Genomic DNA, 21,120 nt, shown 5'->3' with positions numbered 1-21,120 from the left:
GGCTACAAGATCAGTGCTGCCATAATGCTCCCGTAAAGCCAAGGTATCATCTGTGCTAAGGCATGAAGTGGTTTTAATGATTTGGAAGGAGGTGACCGTGAAACAAAAAGGTTTACTAATGTCTCATTTTAAAGCCCACCAAAGTTTTAAGTATATAAAAATGAGCAGACAAGCTATACCTGCTAACTCCAAAGCTATCAAAACATTTCAGTTTTATTATAATTTAAAGAGGCTTTAACTTGGAAGACATCATGACTCTTGCTAATAAAGAATCTGTGAAAGTGGTAAAGAAGGTAAATTTGTGCAAGGTTGGTAAGGGGGTGTTGACATTTTGCTTAGGTTGTTCCCTGTGAATTAATAAAGGAAGACTTGTTAGAATTAGAAAAACAAAGATGGCAGGAAGAGGGCCCTGGCAACAGTCGGGGCCCTCAGAACATCAACCAACAGTGAAGTGACTGACACAGGCTTTTGACCATATTTCAGCAACAACTGCTATTTTTGAAGAAGATGAGCCAAATGTGGATGGCTGTTCCATGGTGGCCAAAGATGGACAGTGTATCTTCACATCAAGAAGTCCGCAGTGACAAAAAATGAGATAAATGAAACCATAGTAGATTCATTCTTTAGCAAGTCTTTCAGAGAATCAGACCAGCTTCACCATAATGTGGAGAGAGAGAGAGCTTGTCCTAATTTGATACCTCTTAACTCTCCCATTATTTGTGCTGTTGGAAGATGGTAATAATAGCTTCTGCTTAATTACTTTCAGGCAGTATACTACATTAGTGAACTATCATTAAGTTAACTTGGTAATTATTTGTATATTTTATACTATACATTAAATTTTATTTTAAAATCACATGATTAATCACTGTTATAGAATTAATAATTTTGTTATTAACCACATCCTTATATAATTGATTAAAGTATTAATGCATTATGTTTTATATTAATATGTATTATAAAAATATTGATTGTAGATTTATGTACTCTGAGAGTGCATCTCTCCTCTATTTTATATGTATAGGACAGTTAGTCTTGGATTATGTTAGTTTTGAATTATTCAGTTTTCAGGAACATATCCCTCATTAAATGTGACTGTCTTATATATGTTTTCCTTATGTGGAATCCTATAATTAACCAGTTATTTAAACTGTGTTATAGAATAGCTCTGATTAATATTTTCAGTTTTGTCTATTGAAAAGTATGATAATAGGAGTGGCCAGTTAACTCAGTTGGTTAGAGCATGGTGCTAATAACACTAAGGTTATTGGTTCGATCCCCGCATGGGCCACTGTGAACTGTGCGCTCCTTAAAACAAAAAAAAAGTATAATAATAAATAGTGTAATACTCTATGATTTTAAAAAAACTTGACAGTTTTACAATTATTTCTTTGTTTCTCTGGGACTTTAGTGTGAATCTCCTTCAAGTTATTTAAATGGTCTTAAATTTGGGGGAAAGGTAAGATAAAGGAAAATACAAAGAAGGACATCTACTACAAAAGTGAGCAAACTTTTTGTATACAGCTCTAGATAGTAAATATTTTATACTTTGCAGGCCATATGGTCTCTGTTGCAACTCCTCACCTCTGCCATTTTAGTGCAGTAAGTGGCTGTGTTCCAATAAACTTTATTTACAAAAACAGGTAGTGGACTGGAGTTGGCCCAGAGCCATTCTTTGCCAACTCCTACTCAACTGTGTTCCTGCTATCCAGAATTAACCATTGTTAGATTTGGCTTATTTGCTCACAGTTTTTTTCCCTCTTACCTTTTTATTCTTCCCATTTCTTTTTAAAAAAATTAATCACTATCACCAGTTCCCTTTTCATGTTTCTAGATGTAACTACTATTAGGAGTCTGCTGTGTGTCCTTTCAGACCATTTTTAATCTTTCACATTCATATGTACAAATGCATGGAAAATATTTAATAATTGTTTTTAAAAATACCATATGATACTTAATAGATTTGGTACATTCCTGTGGACTCCTATATAGTATTATATTGTATGTGGGCACCACATTTCGTTGCTTCCAGTATTTTACTATTAAGAATCTCTGCTACAGTGAACATCCTTGTAGATGTCTCCTTGTGCATGTGTGCAGGTGTTTGTATAGTGTAGAGTGGAATTTTGGGGTCAAAGTGTATTTGTATTTTTAGTTTTTAAATTGCCCCACAGAGTGGCCATTCCAATTTTTATTCCCATCAGCAGTTTATGATTGTACTTATTCCCCACAGCTTCACTATCATTCAATGTCAGATTTAAACATTATTTTGCCAATCTGTTTAGTAATATCTTACTGCTGTCTTATTTTGCATGTCATTGATTACTAGTGAGTTTGCTTATTTTTCTGTTTTTGAACATTTGAGTTTTCATTTCCTGTTTTTAATTTGTACCCATTTTTGTGTTGAATTGTCTCTTTCTTATTGGTTTATAGGATTTTTATATATATTCTGGATTTGCCCTCCCGCCCCCCCATCATTTTCATCAGCACAAAAACATGCAGTAATAGTTCTTGAAAAAAATCCTTCTTTAACGTCATGGCCCTCTAGCCATTGTCCCATTTCTCTGTTCTCTATTTTGAAAAAAACTCCTCTAAACGTGGCCTCAACTTGTTGCCTCCATTTTCTTATCTGTTATCTTTCTTTAGCTCATTTTAGTCAGGCTTTTGTCTGCACCACTCTACTGAAACTGCACTTGTTAAGGTCACTATCAGTTTTTATTTGGTCAAATCAAGTGGTCAATTTTCAGTTCATTTTTCTCATCCTTTCAGTAACATTTGACACAGTTGATCTTTCCTTCCTTCTTGAAATACCTTCTTCAGCTTCCAGGTCATCATACTTTGTCGATTTTCTCAAAATACTTTACTTCCTAGGGGACTCATACAGTCCTGTGGAGTCTTTTTTGTTTTGTTTTTTAAGATTTTATTGGGGAAGGGGAACAGGACTTTATTGGGGAACAGTGTGTACTTCCAGGACTTCTTTCCAAGTCAAGTTGTTGTCCCTTCAATCTTAGTTGTGGAGGGTGCCGTTCAGCTTCAAGTTGTTGTCCTTTCAGTCTTAGTTGTGGAGGGCGCTGCTCAGCTTCAGGTCCAGTTACTGTTGTTAATTGCAGGGGGCGGAGCCCACCATCCCTTGTGGGACTCGAACCAGCACCCTTGTGGTTGAGAGCCCACTGGCCCATGTGGGAATCGAACCGGCAGCCTTCGGAGTTAGGAGCACAGACCTCCAACCGCCTGAGCCACCGGGCCGGCCCAGTCCTGTGGTTTTAAACACCACCTAGGTGGTGCCTGATTCCCAGTTTTATCTCTTTTGCCCTGACCTCTGAGTTCCAGATTCATGTATACAACTGCCTACTTGACATTTAGATGATAATTATACTTAGATAATTAATAGTCATCTCAAACAATATGTATAAAACAGGACCCTTTATTCCTCCAAGACTTCCTCTCCAGTGTTCCTTACTTCTTATCACTTCTATTGCTAACTTCTTAGTCTGAGCCACCATCATCTTTCTTCTGGATTATTGCAGGGACCTCCTACCTGTCTTCCTGGTTCTGTTCTTGCCCTTTGCAGTTTTTTTTTTTTCTCCATCTGTTGCCAGAATGATCTTAAAACAGGTTATGTCACTCCCTTGCTTAAAAACCTTCAATGAAATTCTGAAAAAGAAGAATAAAGAAAGGGAAGAGCTAGTATCCAAACTTATAGGAAAACTACAAATTTTATAAAGCTATATAGTTACAACAGCTGATACTGAAGCCATGAATAGGTGGAAAGGAAGTCAGAAATTAAAAAAAAAAATATATATATATATGTGTGTGTGTGTGTCTCTGTGTGTGTGAATTTAGAAATAATAAAGGTAGCATTTTAGATCATTAGAAGAAATCTAGATTATTCAATAAATAGTGTTGTGACGACTGAGTAGACATGTGGAAGAAAATACAGTTGGATTTCTACCTCACAACTTAAACCAAAATGAAGGCCAGGTGGAGAAAAGACTTAAATGTAAAAAAATACTAAAAAAGTACCAGGAAAATATATAGGAAAGAATTTTTTTTTACTCGTTTCAGGTGTGCAAAACAATGTAATAGACATTTATACCCTTCACAAAGTGATGACTCCCCTCCCCCAATCAACTACCCCTCTGATATCGTGTATAGCTGTTAATAATTCCATTGACTCTATTCCCTATGCTGTACTCCACATCCTGTGATTATATATATATATATAATTATAGTTGACAGTCAATATTATTCAGCTTCAGTTTCAGGTGTACAGTGCAGTGGCCAGGCATATAAACAGTCCATGAAGTGGTCTCCCTAATAAGACAAGTGCCCATCTGACACCCTACAAAATCTTTACAACATTATTGATTATGTTTCCCAAACTGTCTTTCATATCCCCATGTCAATATTGTGACTACCAATTTGTGCTTTCTAATCCCCTTACCTCCCTCATACACACTCCCCTCCATATAGGAAAGAATTTTAATACAGAAATGGGGAAAGTCTTTCTTAAATATGCCACAAAACCCAGAAGCCATAAAAGATTTGTTAGGGAAATTTAACTACATTTCAAAGACAAATGACAAAAACGAAAAGGTGGTAATTCATGTCATAAGAGGCTAGGTTTTTTCTTTTATATTAATACGTAAAGAGCTTTTGTGAATCAGTAAAAAGACGTAATACCCACTGGGAAAATGGGCAAAAGTATGATCCATCAGTTTATAAATTAGGAAATAAAAATGGATCTTAAACATATGCAAAGATATTCAACTGCAAAATTAAGAGAAATGCCAGTTAGAACTACAGTTTTATCAGATTGGCAGAGATAAATATGATGGATAACACTGTTAAGGCAGTTTTACATATTGCCAACAGCAGTTGCAAAAACTGCTACAGAGGGCAATTTAGTAAAACCTGTTAAAATTTAAAATGTAAATAGTAATTTACCCAGGAATTCCATTTTTAGGACTTTATCCTTCAGATATATTTCACATATTTATGAAATGAAGTATGTTACAAGGAAACTAATTGCAGCATTGTTTATAGTACCAAAAACTTGAAAACAAACTAGTTGTTTTACAGTGGTCAGGGCCACTGTGAGTTCATCCTGAGTTATTGCACTAATTAGACAAAAAATACCCCTACATGGTTAGAGCCTGAAATGCACCCCTCTCCAATCCCACACTTAGTCACATGGCCTGGCAAATGGAGTCCTCTGCACAAGCATACACAGCGGACCTGTTGGGACTGTAGTTAAATTAAATGTCATATCCATACAGTGGAATACTATGCAGTTAAAAAGAATGAGGTGGCTCTATATATACAGACATAGAGCAGTCATACACAAGTGAAAAAATACAAAACTGTATAGCATACTGTCATTTGTATTTGAACACATGCCTATACATATGTATAGAGTATCTCGGGAAGCAGCCAATTAATAGATAATAGTGGTTGTCTCTGAGGAGAACTGAATGAGGGAGAATTTTAAGAGGGACAATTATTATTTTTTCATTGCTTACTATGTGAATCTTTGAATTTTATGTCATATTACAAGGTGTGATCAAACAATATGGTGAATGTTTAAATAAAAATTTATTACAGTAAAAGACACATTGCCATTAATCTCCTTCAAAATCACTCATCTAGAATAAAATAATCATCATTAAAATAGAAAAAAAATACTCGCCCTCTCTTCAAACACACTTCTTCCAAAAGGTTTACCTTTCATGGTCGTTTTGACTTTGGGGAAGAGCCAGAAGTTGCACGATGCCAGATCCAGTAAATAAGTTGGATGAAGACACACTGTAATGTGTTTTGTTTGTTTTTTAAAATTTTATTGGGAAGATTGGGAAATAGTGTGTCTTTCCAGGGCCCGTCAGCTCCAAGTTGTCCCCCAGCCGTGGTGGGCACAGCTCAGCTCCAAGTCCAGTCGCCTCCCTCAATCTTCAGTTGCAGGGGGCGCAGCCCACCATCCCCTTTGGGAATTGAACCGGCAGCCTTGTTCAGAGCTCATGCTCTAACCAACTGAGCCATCCGGCGCCCTCTGTAATGTTTTTATTTGACAGAAGTTGCCATACCAGAAGCGGAGTATGACTGACATGGAGCCTTTCCGCTGTGATCACAAAAAACCGTGAATGCTGTTGCCGAATACCATCCAGTGGAAAGACAGGGATCTTAAAAACAACAGCATATGGAACCTTAGTAACTGTGTGACAAGTTTCAACTTGTTTGGTGCAGTCAGTCGGGTGTGAGCTATGGCTGAGAGAAGGTGTGTTTTAAAGTATAAATCCTCCATCATGACACTGCTCCATGTCACATATTGCTTCTGGTATACGGCAGTTTCTGTAAAATAAAAACATTATGGTGCGTCCTCATCAACCTTATTCACCGGATCTGGCACTGCGAGACCTCTGTCTCTTCCCTAAAGTCAAAATGATTCAGGACCTGGTGGCAGCCACAACAGTACAACTAAAGACACTCATTAAAGAGGACTTCCAGAACTGCTTTAGAAAGTGGCAAGAATGATGGGATAAGTGTGTTCCAAGCGAGGGGGAGTATTTTGAGGGGGGATTAATGGCAATGTGTCTTTTACTGTAATAAATTTTTTATTTAAACATTCACTGAGTTTGATTATACCTCATATATTACCCATTCAAAACAATATGCATACAATTTTTTAAAAAGGTAAAGGAAAACAGCAAAGGATATGAATAGACAGTTCACAGAAGAGGAAATACAAATAATGCTTAAACGTGAAAAATACCAAACCACACTACTGTTAGATTATTTTTCACTTATTGAGAAAGTCAGATCATACTGTGTTGACCAGAGTGTTGGGAAACAGGCTCACATGCATTGCTGAACGTCAATTTAATTTGATACGACTTCTATGGAAAGTAATTCGGCAGTACCATCATTGTTAAAGCCCATAGCATACAGATTTTAATATATTTTGACCCACCAAACAGCACGTGTAAGACCTTATTCTATAGATGTAATAGCACGTGTAGAATTTATGTGTAAGGATATTTACTGCAGCATTGTTTATAATAGCAAAAGATTTGTAACATTTAAATGTTCAGCAGCAGAGGCACTTAGGATTACCTGAAGTACATTCAGGGTATAAAGCTGTGACTAGGCAGCTTTATGCAAAGTTATGTAAATATACCTCCAAGATAACTTGATAAGTGACAAAGCAACGTGCAGAACCTTGCTAATAATGTGCTATCGTTGGTAGTCAGAAGCAACTTATTTAATTACATAGACCATCTCTAGAGGAATGTATAAGAAATTGGGAATAGTGTTTATGTTCAAGGTTGAGTCTGGATAGATGGCAGACAGGCATGGAAAACTTGAAGTATACACTTTTATACCTTTGAATTATTACATAACTCAGAATTATTGCATCTGTAATCTCCAGTGGCTTTCCATCACATTTAAAATACAATCCTAACTTTTGATTGTTTTTATTAACTCATACTTTCCAGATCTGTATGATTTGGCTTCTGCCTACCTTTCTAAACTTATCATATTAGCTCCTCCTTCCTTTATTGCAGCCTTGTTCTTGTTGATATTCCTAAAGCATGCCAAGCTCTTTCCCTACAGTCCCTCTGCCTGGAATCCTCTGACCTCAGGCCTTTGCATGGCTTGCCCTTTTGAATATTCAGGTCTCTGCTCAGATGTTTACTCCAATATTACCCTCCTCTACACCATCACTCTCCATTCCCTTACCCTGCTTTATTTCTTTCATAGCATTTAATCACTACCTAAAATTACACATTACGTATTTGTTTGACTTATTTATCTTCTTTGTCTCTTCTCTAGAATGTAAGGCCTTTTAAGAGCAGGGCTTTGTCTTGTTTTCTGCTCTATCCTCAGGACTTAGAATAGTTCCTGGCTTGTGATAAACATTCAGTAAGTACTTACTGAATGAAAAAACATTTTAAAATACATTCTCCTACTGTATTGCTTATCCTTCAACTTTGTTTTTTAAAGACCTTTGTTTGCATAAAATTCAAGGTAGTCAAATATATCAGTCTTTTCTACTTGGTTTTTAATTCTTTTGTGTTTTATTTAAGAATATTTGCTCCTTGTTCTGGTAATTTGAAAATTCTCCAGTGATTTTAAAGTTATTTTTTTTCATATTGAGGTCTTTAATCGATATGGAATATATTTTTGATATGGCCTGATGTTGGATCTAATTTTTGTGACTAGCCACTTGTCCTAATCAGCAAAGATTGTTTTCATTGGTTTTTTTAGTTTTTTTTTTTTTAATTGGGGAAGGGGAACAGGACTTTATTGGGGAACAGTGTGTACTTCCAGGACTTGTTTCCAAGTCAAGTTGTTGTCCTTTCAATCTTAGTTGTGGAGGGTGCCGTTCAGCTTCAAGTTATTGTCCTTTTAGTCTTAGTTGTGGAGGGCGCAGCTCAGCTCCCGGTCCAGTTGCCGTTGCTAGTTGCATGGGGCACAGCCCACCATCCCTTGCGGGAGTCGAACCGGCAACCTTGTGGTTGAGAGGACACGCTCCAACCACCTGAGCCATCCGGGATCTCAGTGGCAGCTCAGCTCAAGGTGCCGTGTTCGATTTTAGTTGCAGGGGGCACTGCCCACCATCCCTTGCGGGAGTCGAGGAGTTGAACTGACATCCTGTGGTTGAGAGCCCACTGGCCCATGTGGGAATCGAACTGACAGCCTTCGGAGTTAGGAGCTCGGAGCTCTAACCGCCTGAGCCACTGGGCCGGCCTGTTTTTTTTTTTTTTTAAACTTTTATTTATTTAAGTGTTTTTTTCCAGGATCCGTCAGCTTCAAGTCAAGTAGTTGTTTCAATCTAGTTGTGGAGGGCGCAGCTCACAGTGGCCCATATGGGAATCGAACCAGCAACCTTGTTGTTAAGCGCACCCAGCTCTAACCAACTGAGCTATCTGGCAACTGTCTGTTTTGATTGTATGTACTATAGGCAGAGTAGTTTTAAAAATCAGTAAATGGAACTGATACTGATTAGAAGAATTAGGAATTAGTGCATATTTTCCAAAGTGACTTCTTTATTGCAATTACTCTTTCAGAGGAATTATATTTCTCGATATATGCCACCTTTCAATTGATAGCAGTTATAGTCAGTGATAAGATATTTAAAAAAATCTCTTTGGTTTCTGAATTTGTTTTTAACTAGGAAAATACACGGACAGATGCCATGAAACTTCCATCTTCCCCGTCTTCCAGGCTTTTAAAGAACAAAGCATTATTGTGCAAGCCTGTCACACAGACCAAGGCCATCTCTTGCAAACCACATACACAACACAAGGAATGTCAGACAGGTATGTGTCCTTGCTTTCCACATGTAGAAAGTTTGTTTTTTGTTTTATTTGTTTTTTTTCAAGAAAGGAAAAGAAAGTCATTGACAATTTCTTAAATGGGAAAACATGCATTAAATCTTGGATCACATATGTTGAACATCTAAATTATTCCTTATAATTATTGTCATTAACACTAACAATTACTAAATTGAACCCATCTGCGCACAAAGCACTATGTGTAGAGTGGACAAACATCTTCTACATGTGTGCACTGCTATTTTTCAAATGTACAGAAAAGCTATTATAATTACTAAGATATAAATTTATTTAAAAGTATTAGTGACTTAACCTTATTTTTTAGAATACTATGAATTGATTTGTGAGTTAAAGATTTATCTATGTCTGAGGTGTTGGTGATCAGGAAAATTACTTGAATTCATACTTGAAAACTAATTGCTCCAGTCCATGTTATAGCTTTTAATCCTACGTCCCTTATATTTTCAATTACTTTCATAGCCTAATCTGCCCAAAGCATTTTTTTGATTTTTGTTTTTAATGGTAATTTTATGTCACAGAATATACTGTATTTAAAAGCTTAGTCTATCACCAAGTAATCATGAGTTTTTATGTAGGGTGCCATTCTTTTGGTAAGAGTCGAGGAGAATCCTGTTTTATTTCCTCAGTAAATTTGATTGCTTCCTGTTAAATTTGGTATTCCTGTTAATATGATACTTTGTGTACATGAATTTATATACACATTCACATGTGGAAGGTAGTAGAGGATCTGTGGACATCTAAATGTGTGGGTATGTGTGTTTATACATTTTTTGATTTTTTTCTATATTAAATATTGGGTTGTTTTCTATATACTGTTGTGAACTATGTTTTCATTTGACATTGCATCGGAAGCCATTCCATGTCAATATAAATTTAAATATACATTGAGATTCTTAATGGATGCATAGATTCCAATGTATATAACATATCCATCCCCCTAAGATTGGGCATTTAGATTGCGTCTAGTTTTTTAATATTATAAACAATGTTGATTAAGCTGTATAAATGGATCTTTGTCCATTGTTTGATGATGTCCTTAGGATAAATCCTAAGTAGTGGAATTACAGATTCAAAAGCTATCATAGATTTTTAAAGCTTTGGATATGTGTTGCAAAATTGCCCTCCTAAAAAGTTACATCAATTTATGTTCCAGTTTGAGAGCATCCATTTCTCTGCACCCTCACTAACACTGGGTATTAAATACAATAATTAACATTTCTTTTCTTCCCTCAACATTAATTTGGAAAAATTTCAAAATTCAGAAAGATTGAAAATACAGCACAATGAACACCAATGTACCCTTCACCAAGTGTTAACTTTTTGCAACATTTGTTTTCTCTTTTTCTTTTTCCTGAACTTTTAAAAAGTTAAGTAACTTTCTTAGTTTGATATATTCTATGGACTTCTGCTGTAATTCCAGTAATCTATTGAATACATAGCATTGCAAGTTCATCTATCACAGCCTACAGTTTTATTTCAGTCAGTGACCAAGCTGTGGGCAAAGGAAAAATTCAGTATTTAATAGCATAATGGAAGTATTATGGTTTGTGTTTAAACTTTAATTAGTGTATTCCTTTGATAAATATAAATAGTAAAAAAAATTATAAATTTTAAATCCATGGGGAAAATATAAAGAACATTGCTTAGTTGTTCTTGAAAATAACAGATTCAAATATTTCATTCAGATTTACCTATGCCTAATGAGCAAAGTGATATGGAACTTGATTCTCCACCTGCAAAGAAAAAAAGAGTAGGTTTTTTCCAGACTTATGATGCGGAATATTTAAAAGTTGGTTTTATTATCTGTCCGGGATCAAAAGAAAGTTCACCAAGGCCACAATGCGTCATTTGTGGAGAAATCTTATCTGCTGAAAACATGAAGCCAGCAGATCTTTCTCATCATTTGAAGACAAAGCATTCAGAATTAGAAAATAAACCAGTAGATTTTTTTGAACAAAAATCTCTTGAAACGGAATGTCAAAACAGTTCTTTTAAAAAGTGTTTACGAGTTGAAAAGTCACTTGTGAAAGCATCTTACTTAATTGCTTTCCAAATTGCTGCCAGCAAGAAGCCATTCTCCATTGCTGAAGAATTAATTAAACCATATTTAGTAGAAATGTGTTCAGAAGTTTTGGGTTCAAGTGCTGGAGACGAAATGAAAACCATTCCTCTTTCTAATAATACGATTGGATGCAGAATTGATGAACTGTCTGCAGACATTGAAGATCAGCTGATTCAAAAAGTCAGAGAGTCAAAGTGGTTTGCCCTTCAGATAGATGAGTCTTCAGAAATCTCAAATATCACTCTTCTTTTGTGCTATATTCGTTTCATTGATTACGATTATAGTGACATAAAAGAAGAATTATTGTGTTGTATTGAAATGCCTTCTCAAATAACTGGTTTTGAAATATTTGAACTAATAAATAAATATACTGATAGTAAATCTCTGGATTGGAAACATTGTGTTGGTCTCTGTACAGATGGGGCTGTAAGCATGACTGGCAGGTATTCTGGCTTAAAGGAAAAAATTCAAGAAGTTGCGATGAATACAGTGGCATTTACACATTGCTTTATTCACCGTGAACATTTAGCAGCAGAAAAGTTGTCTCCATGCTTACATGAAATACTTTTGCAGTCAGCACAAATTTTAAGTTTTATAAAGAGCAATGCATTGAATTCACGTATGTTAACAATCTTGTGTGAAGAGATGGGGGCTGAGCATGTGAATTTACCACTTCATGCTGAAGTACGTTGGATATCGAGAGGGAGAATTTTAAAAAGATTATTTGAATTACGACATGAAATTGAAATTTTTCTAAATCAAAAGCATTCAGATCTGGCCAAGTATTTTGTTGATGAGGAGTGGGTTGCAAAGCTGGCCTATTTATCAGATATTTTTTCACTTATAAATGAATTAAATTTAAGTCTCCAAGGAACTATGACTACACTCTTCAACTTGTATAATAAAATGGATGTATTTAAAGAAAAGTTAAAAATGTGGTTGAAGCGCACACAGGAGAATGATTATGACATGTTCTCCTCATTTTCTGAATTCTCAAACTCATCAGGCTTAAATATGAGGAGCATTGCAAGCATTGTTTTCGAGCACCTGGAAGGACTTTCTCAAATGTTCAATGACTGTTATCCACCGGAAGACTTACGTTCAGGAAATTTGTGGATACTTAATCCTTTTATGAATCACCAAAATAGCAGTCTCACGGACTTTGAAGAAGAAAAACTGGAACAGTTATCTTCAGATTTAGAATTACAATCAGTATTTAAATCAATGTCTGTAACTCAGTTTTGGATAAATGCAAAGACAAGTTACCCAGAACTTTATGAAAAGGCAATGCAATTTTTATTGCCTTTTTCAACTATTTATTTATGTGATGCTACATTTTCGGCTTTGACTGAGTCAAAACAAAGGAATCTGTTGGTTTCTGGCGCTGCCCTAAGACTTGCAGTCACATCTTTAATTCCAAGGATAGAAAAATTAGTAAAGGAGAAAGAATAGTAAATGCATATTGCTTATTATCAAATTCTATACTTTTGTGTTAAATTTTGTATGAGATAAGTATCCTAAAATATAATTTCCTAATGTGGATATGTGCTTTCAGTGATTAAATGTTTTAATAATTTTTCTCTTTTTGTGGAATTTAATAATTACACATTTACACATAATTATAGTTTTAATATTCCAAGGTAGAGAATTTAACTATTTTATTCTTGATCGAATAATTTGGATTAGTGACAAATATGTAGGTAATGAGAGGCCCGATTTATGTAATAGCAAATCTGGATGTTGAAACTGCTGGGCGTTTAGAAGCACATGGGACATTTTCATTTTGTCTTCAGCCTCCTACTCTAGCAGGTTGTGGGTAGGTAGAAAACAGATCTAAGAAACTTGGCTAACAGGAAATGACAGCAGCAGGAGAGTTTGAGATTCCTTTTGGGGGCTTCTCTGGCCCCCAAAGGTTTAGGGCAAACCTTTGTTGTAAAGGGCCAGATAATGACTAGTTTAGGCTTTGCAAGCCATAGGTGGCAACTGCAGTACTCAATTCTGTGGCTACAGCACAAAAGCAGCTGTAGACAATACACACACGAGTGTAGCTGTGTTTCAATAAAGCTTTTTATTTCTGAACATTGAAATAAGAATTCATATAATTTTCCTGTGTCATGAAAGATGCCTTTATAATATTTTATTAAAAAATGTAAACAAACATCGTTAGCTGGGGGAGGGGGAGGGAGTAAAAAAACCAGAAAGCTGACGGAATTTGGCCCATAGTTTGCCCATCCAGGTCTAGACAGATTTCCAGGTAACAGCAGATGGGCCAGGGGTGGCCTGTAGGGTTTTGGTTCTTGAAAGCCTTTCTTCCTGTGGCTGCAAGTATCTGAATTTTCAAGCACCTTTTACAATTTCAGCTGAGAGAAATTAGAGGGAAAATATATTTCAGGTAATGACACAAAAGAGCAATTCATTTTATGACTAGCTATTGGTTTATTACTATTAATTTAATAACTTACTGATTTGCAGCTAACTTTTTGAGCTCTTACATGTGCCAGGCATTGTGCTAGGTGTATTACAGACTTAGGAGGGCTGATACTGCGTTATCCCCATTTACAGAAGCAGATACTGAGGCCCGCTGACGTTAGGTGACAGCTCAGAACGCAAAGCTAGGCGGCACAGACACGAATGAAGCCCTGGTCTTTTGATGCTAACGGAGCTCTTCTGTGAGCCACGTCGATAGCCATGCTTGCCTCCACTCTGCCCGTGGGGACTAGGAGACAGAGACTTTCCCTGAATTCAAATGGGCCTGGACAGTCAGTTAAGAGCCAGTGGGCCTCAGTGTCCTCATCTGCAACGAATGCCATCTCTCCTGCAACCAGTGTTGGGAAAATGAGAGGGTGGCAACACCCCTGGAAGGCAAGGAAAGGGAGGCTCTGGCGCAGGTCCTCAGGCCGCTCGGTGGCGGGAGGAAATAAACCGGCGGCAGGGGCGGGTTTTCGAGAGGTGGGGGGGGCTGCCCTGGGGCGTGCGAGCCCGGCTCTGGCGCTCCGGCTCGCTGCTCTGCGTGTCCTGCTGAGCGGCTTCTTCGCACTCACCGTGGGCGGCCAAGCTCGCAGAGCAGATCGCGGCACCTGCGTGCCAGCAGATGGTGAGCGGCGTGGCGTGGGCGGCGGGCGGCGGGCGGCGGGCGGCGGGCGGGTGGGCCCCAGCGGTTACCCCAGCCGTTACCCCGGCGCGCCCCTCCCCCGCCTGCCCTTGCCCGTACCCGGCGGAGGCACCTGACTTTGGGTAAAGTGGCGCCAGGGTTGGGGGCAGAGCACCTGGACCTCGACTTCGACGTGGGCGCCCGCCTGGGGAGTTCCTCTGAGTTCTCTGGGTATTCCATTGATGGAAGTGGTCGGGCATGTCCCCTTCCAGCTGATCACTGGTCGCCTAGGCAAATCTAGAGCTGGAGGAGAAATGCTCCGGGACTGGGGGAGGAAGATGGAATGGAACAGGGTCACAGCTCCTTACCCGCCCCTATCCCCTCCTTCCTTTGCTTGAGTTCTTGGGAGCTTGGTGAGGGTTTTATTAATCCCTGCTTGGTAGGGTAGGAAACCGCCCTGAAGGTGAACTGTACCTTCCAAGGGTTACACAGCTAGTTAGAAAGCAGCACCCAAAAGAGACACTCTTCCTGTTAGAATCCACAGAGCCCTTTCCTAGAGAATGGAACCTGAGAGGGAGGCCTTAGAAGCCATCCTTCCACCTTATGTCTAGTTCCAGATTCTCACTAAAACTTTCATGTTCTTATGCCCAGCAATCTCCCAAACCCCTCAAATAGCAAGCCTGGAGACCCTGACAGCCTCCCTCTCCCAAGGCCTGGATTCTCCCCTCCTTTCCTGGCTTAGAGTAGTGATAGGTTTGCGGAAGTTCATCTCCAGAGCCAGATAGCTTAGAGCTTCTTCCTTAAATGCTGAGTAGGGCAGGCAGAGCTGAGGTGGGGGAGCAGGAAAAGGGAGCTAACCTGAGGGTTGGGGTGTTGTCATGTGGCCCAGGACAGAGCCCGACTCAGCAAGAGAGTCACAAGCCCCTCACCTCCTCTTGTCTCTACTGTGGTGGGATCCAGGACTCAGCATGTGATGTTCAGGGTGGAATCTGTTTAACAAGCAACAGTCTGCCCTCCCGTGCTCTCGCCCAAGCCCAAATATTCCCTGCATAGTTCCCGAGGCCTTGACAACACATCACAAGGCCCAAGCCTTGATTCCTCTTCCTGAAATTTGGGGCTGGGTTGTAATCTCCTTTGAGTCTGGTGAGAAAACAAGTCTACTGTGTTTCCCCGAAAATAAGACCTACCATGATTTTTCAGGATGACATCCCCTGAACATAAGCCCTAATGCGTCTTTTGGAGCAAAAATTAATATAAGACCTGGTCTTATTTTCGGGGAAACACGGCATGTCTCCATCACCATCCAGCCCTTCTCCTTAAAGCATAAAGCCCATTTCCTGATTCTAAAGCTCAGCGCCCCCAGAGAGGCTCTCCCCTTTCCAGGCTGACCTCAGCCCTGGACCTAACCTAGAGAAGTAGCTCCTTTGTTGGGGGAGTGGAGGACGTAGGCACTAAATGTCCCTGTGGGGCACCTGGGCAGTGCGTCCTTGGTGAGTGGCTGACAGGCATTCCCTGCCATCCCTAGAAAGCCCTGTTCATCCAGTTCACTGACGTGTTGCTGTTGGTGTTCAGCTACCAGGCAGATCCCATGAGCTACCAAGTGGCTGTGGGCTGGCTGGAACTGCTGGCTGGGTTGCTGCTGGTCCTGGGTCCACCGATGCTGCAAGAGATCATAACTTTTTTTTGACCGTGCTCATGATGGGTAAGGAGGGGTCCACCTGGGCACAGGAAAGGGGGACTTCTTGGGGAGGATGATGGAAAGACCTGGCTGCTCCTCTCTTCCCCTTTATTCTTGCCACCCTTCCTTTTTCTCGAACCAGGAGCACTTCTTGCTGTACTGTGATTTCCATGGTCTTCAGACTAGGACAGATGCTTTTCACACGTAATATACTGTAACACTATTTTATGTCAGCTATGCCTTCTACCTCATCAGTTCTATTGGCTGTGTGGTATTCCATTTATAAAGATGTCTTGTAACCTAGAAGCCCCTACTGTTCTCCCCTGATCCCACACCTGAGATGAGAGGATAGAGTAGCAGCTGCCACTTATGTGTTTGGCGGTTGGGAACAGGAAAGCTGAGCCCCCTGAACAGAAACGCAGAGTTCCTGGGTCAAGCAGTCCTGGAGGGGCCCTCTCCTAGCAGCTCTGCCCACAGGAACTGCTGATGTACAAAGACAGCTGCTGCTTCAAAGGCGAGACATCTTCAGGCTCATCTGTGTGTCCCAGCCTTGTGTCACCATTGCTACCACCACTACCACCCTTCCCCCAGGCTTTCCTTTCCATTTCTGGAGCTTCCCTCATTTTCAGATTTTTCCTTTACTTCCACCACCAAACCCTTGGCCTCCCTCCCTCCAGTAGGATTAAGAAAGGAATAGCATGAGGGAGAATATGTTTCAAAAATGCCTATTTACCCACTTCCCTGCCCTATTTGGCTGGATTGTTGTTTCTTTCTTGCCCTCTGAGAGAGGTTACATTAGTAGTTCAAAAAGCTTCTGATTCTGGGTCCTGCTCTCTTTGGGAGGCCAGACAGCTGAGTGTTTGTTTAGGGTGCATGTGTGTGCATGTGTGTGTGTGTGTGTGTGTGTGTGGAATGGAGTGGGTGGTACTTAATGGGAGTGCTTGAGCTGGAGTGGGTTAGCATAGGATGGAGAGCCCTGAGGTCCTGGATTTCCTGGGTTCCCCCAGGGAGTCTCAGAGACCTCACTTTCCATTCCAGGGGCTATCTTCACTTTGGCGTCTCTGAAAGAGTCACTGAACACTTGCATCCCAGCTGTCGTCTGCCTGGCACTCTGGCTGCTGCTGGATATCTGCCGGCTCTTAGTCCAACCTAAGAAAGTGGTCAGACCTCCTAGGAGGAAGACTCCAAGAACATTCAAGGAATCCTGAGAGTAGGTGTCTCTTGCCTGTCTGTGCCTTGTCACTGTCACAGCAGGAACATGGAACACACAGAGTCCACCACCTTGTTACCAATACAGTACATCCAGGCTCAAAGTATGGCCACACTGTTGAAACAGACATCTTGTCTACCTGGCCCTGCTTCCTCTCGGACATTTACTGCTGTTTTCTGACATTTACTAACATTCTCCTTGTCATGTGAAAATAGAAAATAAGCAGAAAAGAAATTTAAATCACCCAACATTTTAATGCCCCCAAATAACTACTTTCAATTCCTTTGTATAACTGTTACCTCTCAGTTCTTTTCTATGCCTTTATATAGATTTTTTTAAAATTAAAAATGAGACCATATGTACTACTTTATCACTGGCTTTTTAAAGCTAATATACTCCCTTCCATGTCTGTTCTACGTTGTTGATGTTAATGTCTGCATAGTATTCCACTGTGAGGATGTGTTTAATCAAGCGCCCACTGAGGAATATTTAGATTGTTCCCAATGGTTTGCTATTATAAACCTCACAGTAAATCACCTTTGCATACATATTTTATTTCCCTAAAAGTGAAGATCCTGGTTCAAAAGATATGCACATTTTTAAGGTTTTTATTACATACTTAAAATTTGCACATTGAGTGCAGCAGAGTATAAGTGCCTTCTTCTGCCTGTGCCCTTCCGAGTCACATGAGGTATTCCCTCACATTGCTTTTTATCTCGGGCACGTTAGATTTGCAAAGCTAACAAATGTGGGCATTGAGTCATTTTACAGGACCTGAAACTGCCAGCCTCTGGTGGTGAGGTGGGGCACTCAGTGCAGTGCTCCTTGGATACCTACATGGAGGTAGGGGACAGTCAACTCCAAGGGACGCTGCCTGTTAAAGTAGTGCCAGAAGCCTGGGATGAATCCCAGAGGTTCTACGGAGTCAGCAGGGAGTGTGTGTGTGTGTGTGTGTGTGTGTGTGTACTCTCAAGGGAAAGTGACCATGTTAGGATACCTACTGTCACATCAAAAACCATCTTCACCATATATATATATAACACGCACATATATACATGTATTACTACATACTCACATACAGTAGTATATATGAAGTACATATACATGTACTAGTATATGTATACCACGTATATAGAGTCAAAACAATATGGAAGCTTTTGCTCACATAACAGTTCCAGAGATAGCATAGCTTTAGTTTCAATGTTGGGTAATTTGGCTGCCTTATGATGACATCAAAGACATGTTTTTTCAATTTTCTGCTCTGCTGTTGTCAATTTGTTGGCTACTGCCCTCAGAGTCGCAAAATAGTTGCAGCAGCTCCAGATGTCACATTTACACATAACATCCAAAGGTGAAAAGAGAGGGGAAAGCTCTCTTAGAAGACCCCTAGATTTCCCCTCATATCTAACTGACCAGAATTATGTCACATTTCTATTCCTAGACCAGTCACTAGCAAGGAGAATGGAATTCCCATGATGGACTTAAACTAGTTAAGATTTACCCACACTAGAGTGCAAAGAAGAGAGGAAGGTAAATAATGGTTTCTGCCACGTACTAGCTTCTTTGCAGAATATGTTTAATAGTGGTAATTACTTCTTAGAGTTGCTGTGAGGATTTAGTGAGTTAAAGTGCTGACAGTAGTGCCTGGCACATAATAAGTGCTCAATAAATGCTATTATTAAATACTGGTTTGTTGTACAGATGAGAAGATGGACTCAGAAAGCTTAAGTGCCTATGTGTCAGACCTGAGACTAGAATTAAGGCCTGATTGACTCCAGAACACACACTTCGCACTGCACCAGCTGCCAAGTTGGAAGTGGGCAGGCATGGCACCTGTGCTCTCTTCAACTTGAAGGTAGATGGGATGATCTGTCCAATGTGATTAAGTCTGCTTTGCTTTCCAGACTTGTCCCTCTGCATGAAAATTTTGAAGCTCAGGAAAGTAGAGCCTGGAGCCCCTAGGACCCTGGCCTCCATCTCTCCACCCCTCCCCCGCCAGGATGCCACAGCCAGCCTGTCTCCAGCCAGGACTTTGAGTAAAACCTCTCACAGCTGGCATTAGATTAAGGGTTCCTGTTTACCAAGGCTTGGCCCGTACGCAGATTAGTTGCACAGGGCTCCCCAAGCTTGGCTGTAGGGCCCCCCCCAGCAGCTGTGGAAAAGGCAGGGTGCTAGAGGAGTGGGCTGGCCAGCTGGTATGGAGGAACCGTTGGGATTGACAGCAACAGGAGCTCAGCATTGGCTCCTTAGCCCAAGGAGAAGCGAGGCCCCAGGAAATGTGTCCCCCACTCCGCAGCCTAAACCTACGTCAGGTCAACACAATGACATTCAGCTGCCAGGGCTTCCTTAGACTTTTCTATCCCCTTCCTCCCACCCTCCCTCTTCCCTCTTGCCTTGCAATGACATTCCCTTCCCTTTGGGCCCTGACTGCCACAGGTGGTCCCCAGCCCTTCCAGCTGTTGGGCCCAATCTTCAGGTCCTGTCTTGGGATTAACTAGTTGATGGGAGGGAGGGTCTAGGATGTGTAGGTGAAGCTAGGACCCAAGGGCCCCAGAGAGAGCTGCAGCAGCCAGAACAGCAATAGGTAAGAGAAGACTAAACTAGTGGGATGGCAAGGGGGAGGTTCAGGGTGGGGCAGCCATGGTGGACAGAGCTGCGAGGGAGGGGAGAGGAGGGTATTACCGCTCACTCAGGGTCCCACAGAGGAGGGGAGCCTGACAGTTTCAAAGGCAGAAGTACAAATTTTGATATTGGAGGAACCGAGTTTTGGACACCCCAGGAGTGTGTCTGTGTCCAACATAGGAAGAGGACATTGGCTTGTGCACTTACCCGCCTTGGGGAGAGAAGAGGAATATGCCCAGATATCTTCGTGTTGTTTTGCTTACTTGGCGTCTGTATCTCTAGTGCTGTGTGTGTGCCTGTGTGGGTGTACACAGTTATCTGTGTGCTGCCTGGAAGGGAAGGGAACTAATGCTGATGAAGTATCTCCCCAGGGTCAGCCACGGTGCTCAGAGTTTTACTTATGTTTTCTCATAACCCTCCCAACAATACGGTGAGGTAGGTCTTTTAATCTCCATTTTACAGCAGAGAAGACAGGCGCAGTAAGCTGAGTAATTTGCCCAAGGTCACATGGCAAATAAATGTGTGTATCCAGAATCTGCCTGATTCCAGGGCCTGTGCTCTTTCTGATTTGCTGTCCAAAGTTTTGAGTCAGACCCAGGACTTCTTTGTGGTCAAAAGGTGAGGAGGTGGGAAACAGGCTGGAAGGTCTGAGAGTTGTGAAACCTTTTCAACCAACCTTGCCGAAGGTACTCTAGGCAAGCGTCAGGAGAAGACCTTCACAAAGGCAAGTCGAAGGTCACTATGTATAGGCCTGTCCCTCTGGATCAGTGCATCGTAAGACTGGCCCTCCATCGATGCCCTGCTCCCTCCCGCACTGATCTGGATGGCTTGGGTTCTTTCTGGGTTGGATTCTCTGTATTTCAGGTTGGTTTCTCCCGAACCCCTAGTTGGCTCTGCCTTGCTTGGGCTTACTGCACATGCCTGTACCCCCACGTATCTGAACCGTACCCGCTCCGTGAGGGGAACCTCCACCCTCCCAGTCACCAGGTTGGAAATTTCCAAGGTTTCTGGGACTTCTGCCTCTTCCTCGTTTCTCACAGCTTGTCAACCAGCCCAACAGCCGTGCCGCCTCCACACTCGACATTCCGCACACCCTCAGCCTGG

General features: G+C 40.8%; 2 protein-coding genes across 6 annotated transcripts in view; both read left to right on the top strand.

Annotated features, from left to right (window-relative positions):
• ZMYM6 (zinc finger MYM-type containing 6) overlaps positions 1 to 12,995 on the top strand; it is a 38,179-nt gene extending 25,184 nt beyond the window's left edge. For 4 of the 5 annotated variants that reach the window (XM_033115464.1, XM_033115462.1, XM_033115466.1 and 1 more), the window contains 3 exons: positions 484 to 573; positions 9,173 to 9,317; positions 11,039 to 12,995. In XM_033115464.1, coding sequence (XP_032971355.1) covers positions 484 to 573; positions 9,173 to 9,317; positions 11,039 to 12,867 — 2,064 coding nt within the window. In that variant the 3' untranslated portion in view covers positions 12,868 to 12,995. The remainder of the gene's footprint in view (positions 1 to 483; positions 574 to 9,172; positions 9,318 to 11,038) is intronic. The other variant, XM_033115467.1, reaches the window with a different exon arrangement.
• A 1,255-nt stretch (positions 12,996 to 14,250) lies between these two features.
• On the top strand, positions 14,251 to 17,707 carry TMEM35B (transmembrane protein 35B). The gene is given in 5 exon segments (XM_033114483.1): positions 14,251 to 14,462; positions 14,464 to 14,509; positions 16,032 to 16,176; positions 16,179 to 16,208; positions 17,223 to 17,707. Coding segments are annotated over 5 exon segments (603 nt in total). The 3' UTR covers positions 17,393 to 17,707.
• Positions 17,708 to 21,120: the final 3,413 nt, after the last annotated feature.

The sequence above is a fragment of the Rhinolophus ferrumequinum genome, chromosome 9, assembly GCF_004115265.2.
Source record: "Rhinolophus ferrumequinum isolate MPI-CBG mRhiFer1 chromosome 9, mRhiFer1_v1.p, whole genome shotgun sequence".
In the NCBI taxonomy this organism is placed as follows: Eukaryota; Metazoa; Chordata; class Mammalia; order Chiroptera; family Rhinolophidae; genus Rhinolophus; species Rhinolophus ferrumequinum.
The sequence above is the reverse complement of the archived record's forward strand: the minus strand, read 5'-3'. Positions and strand labels throughout refer to the sequence as shown.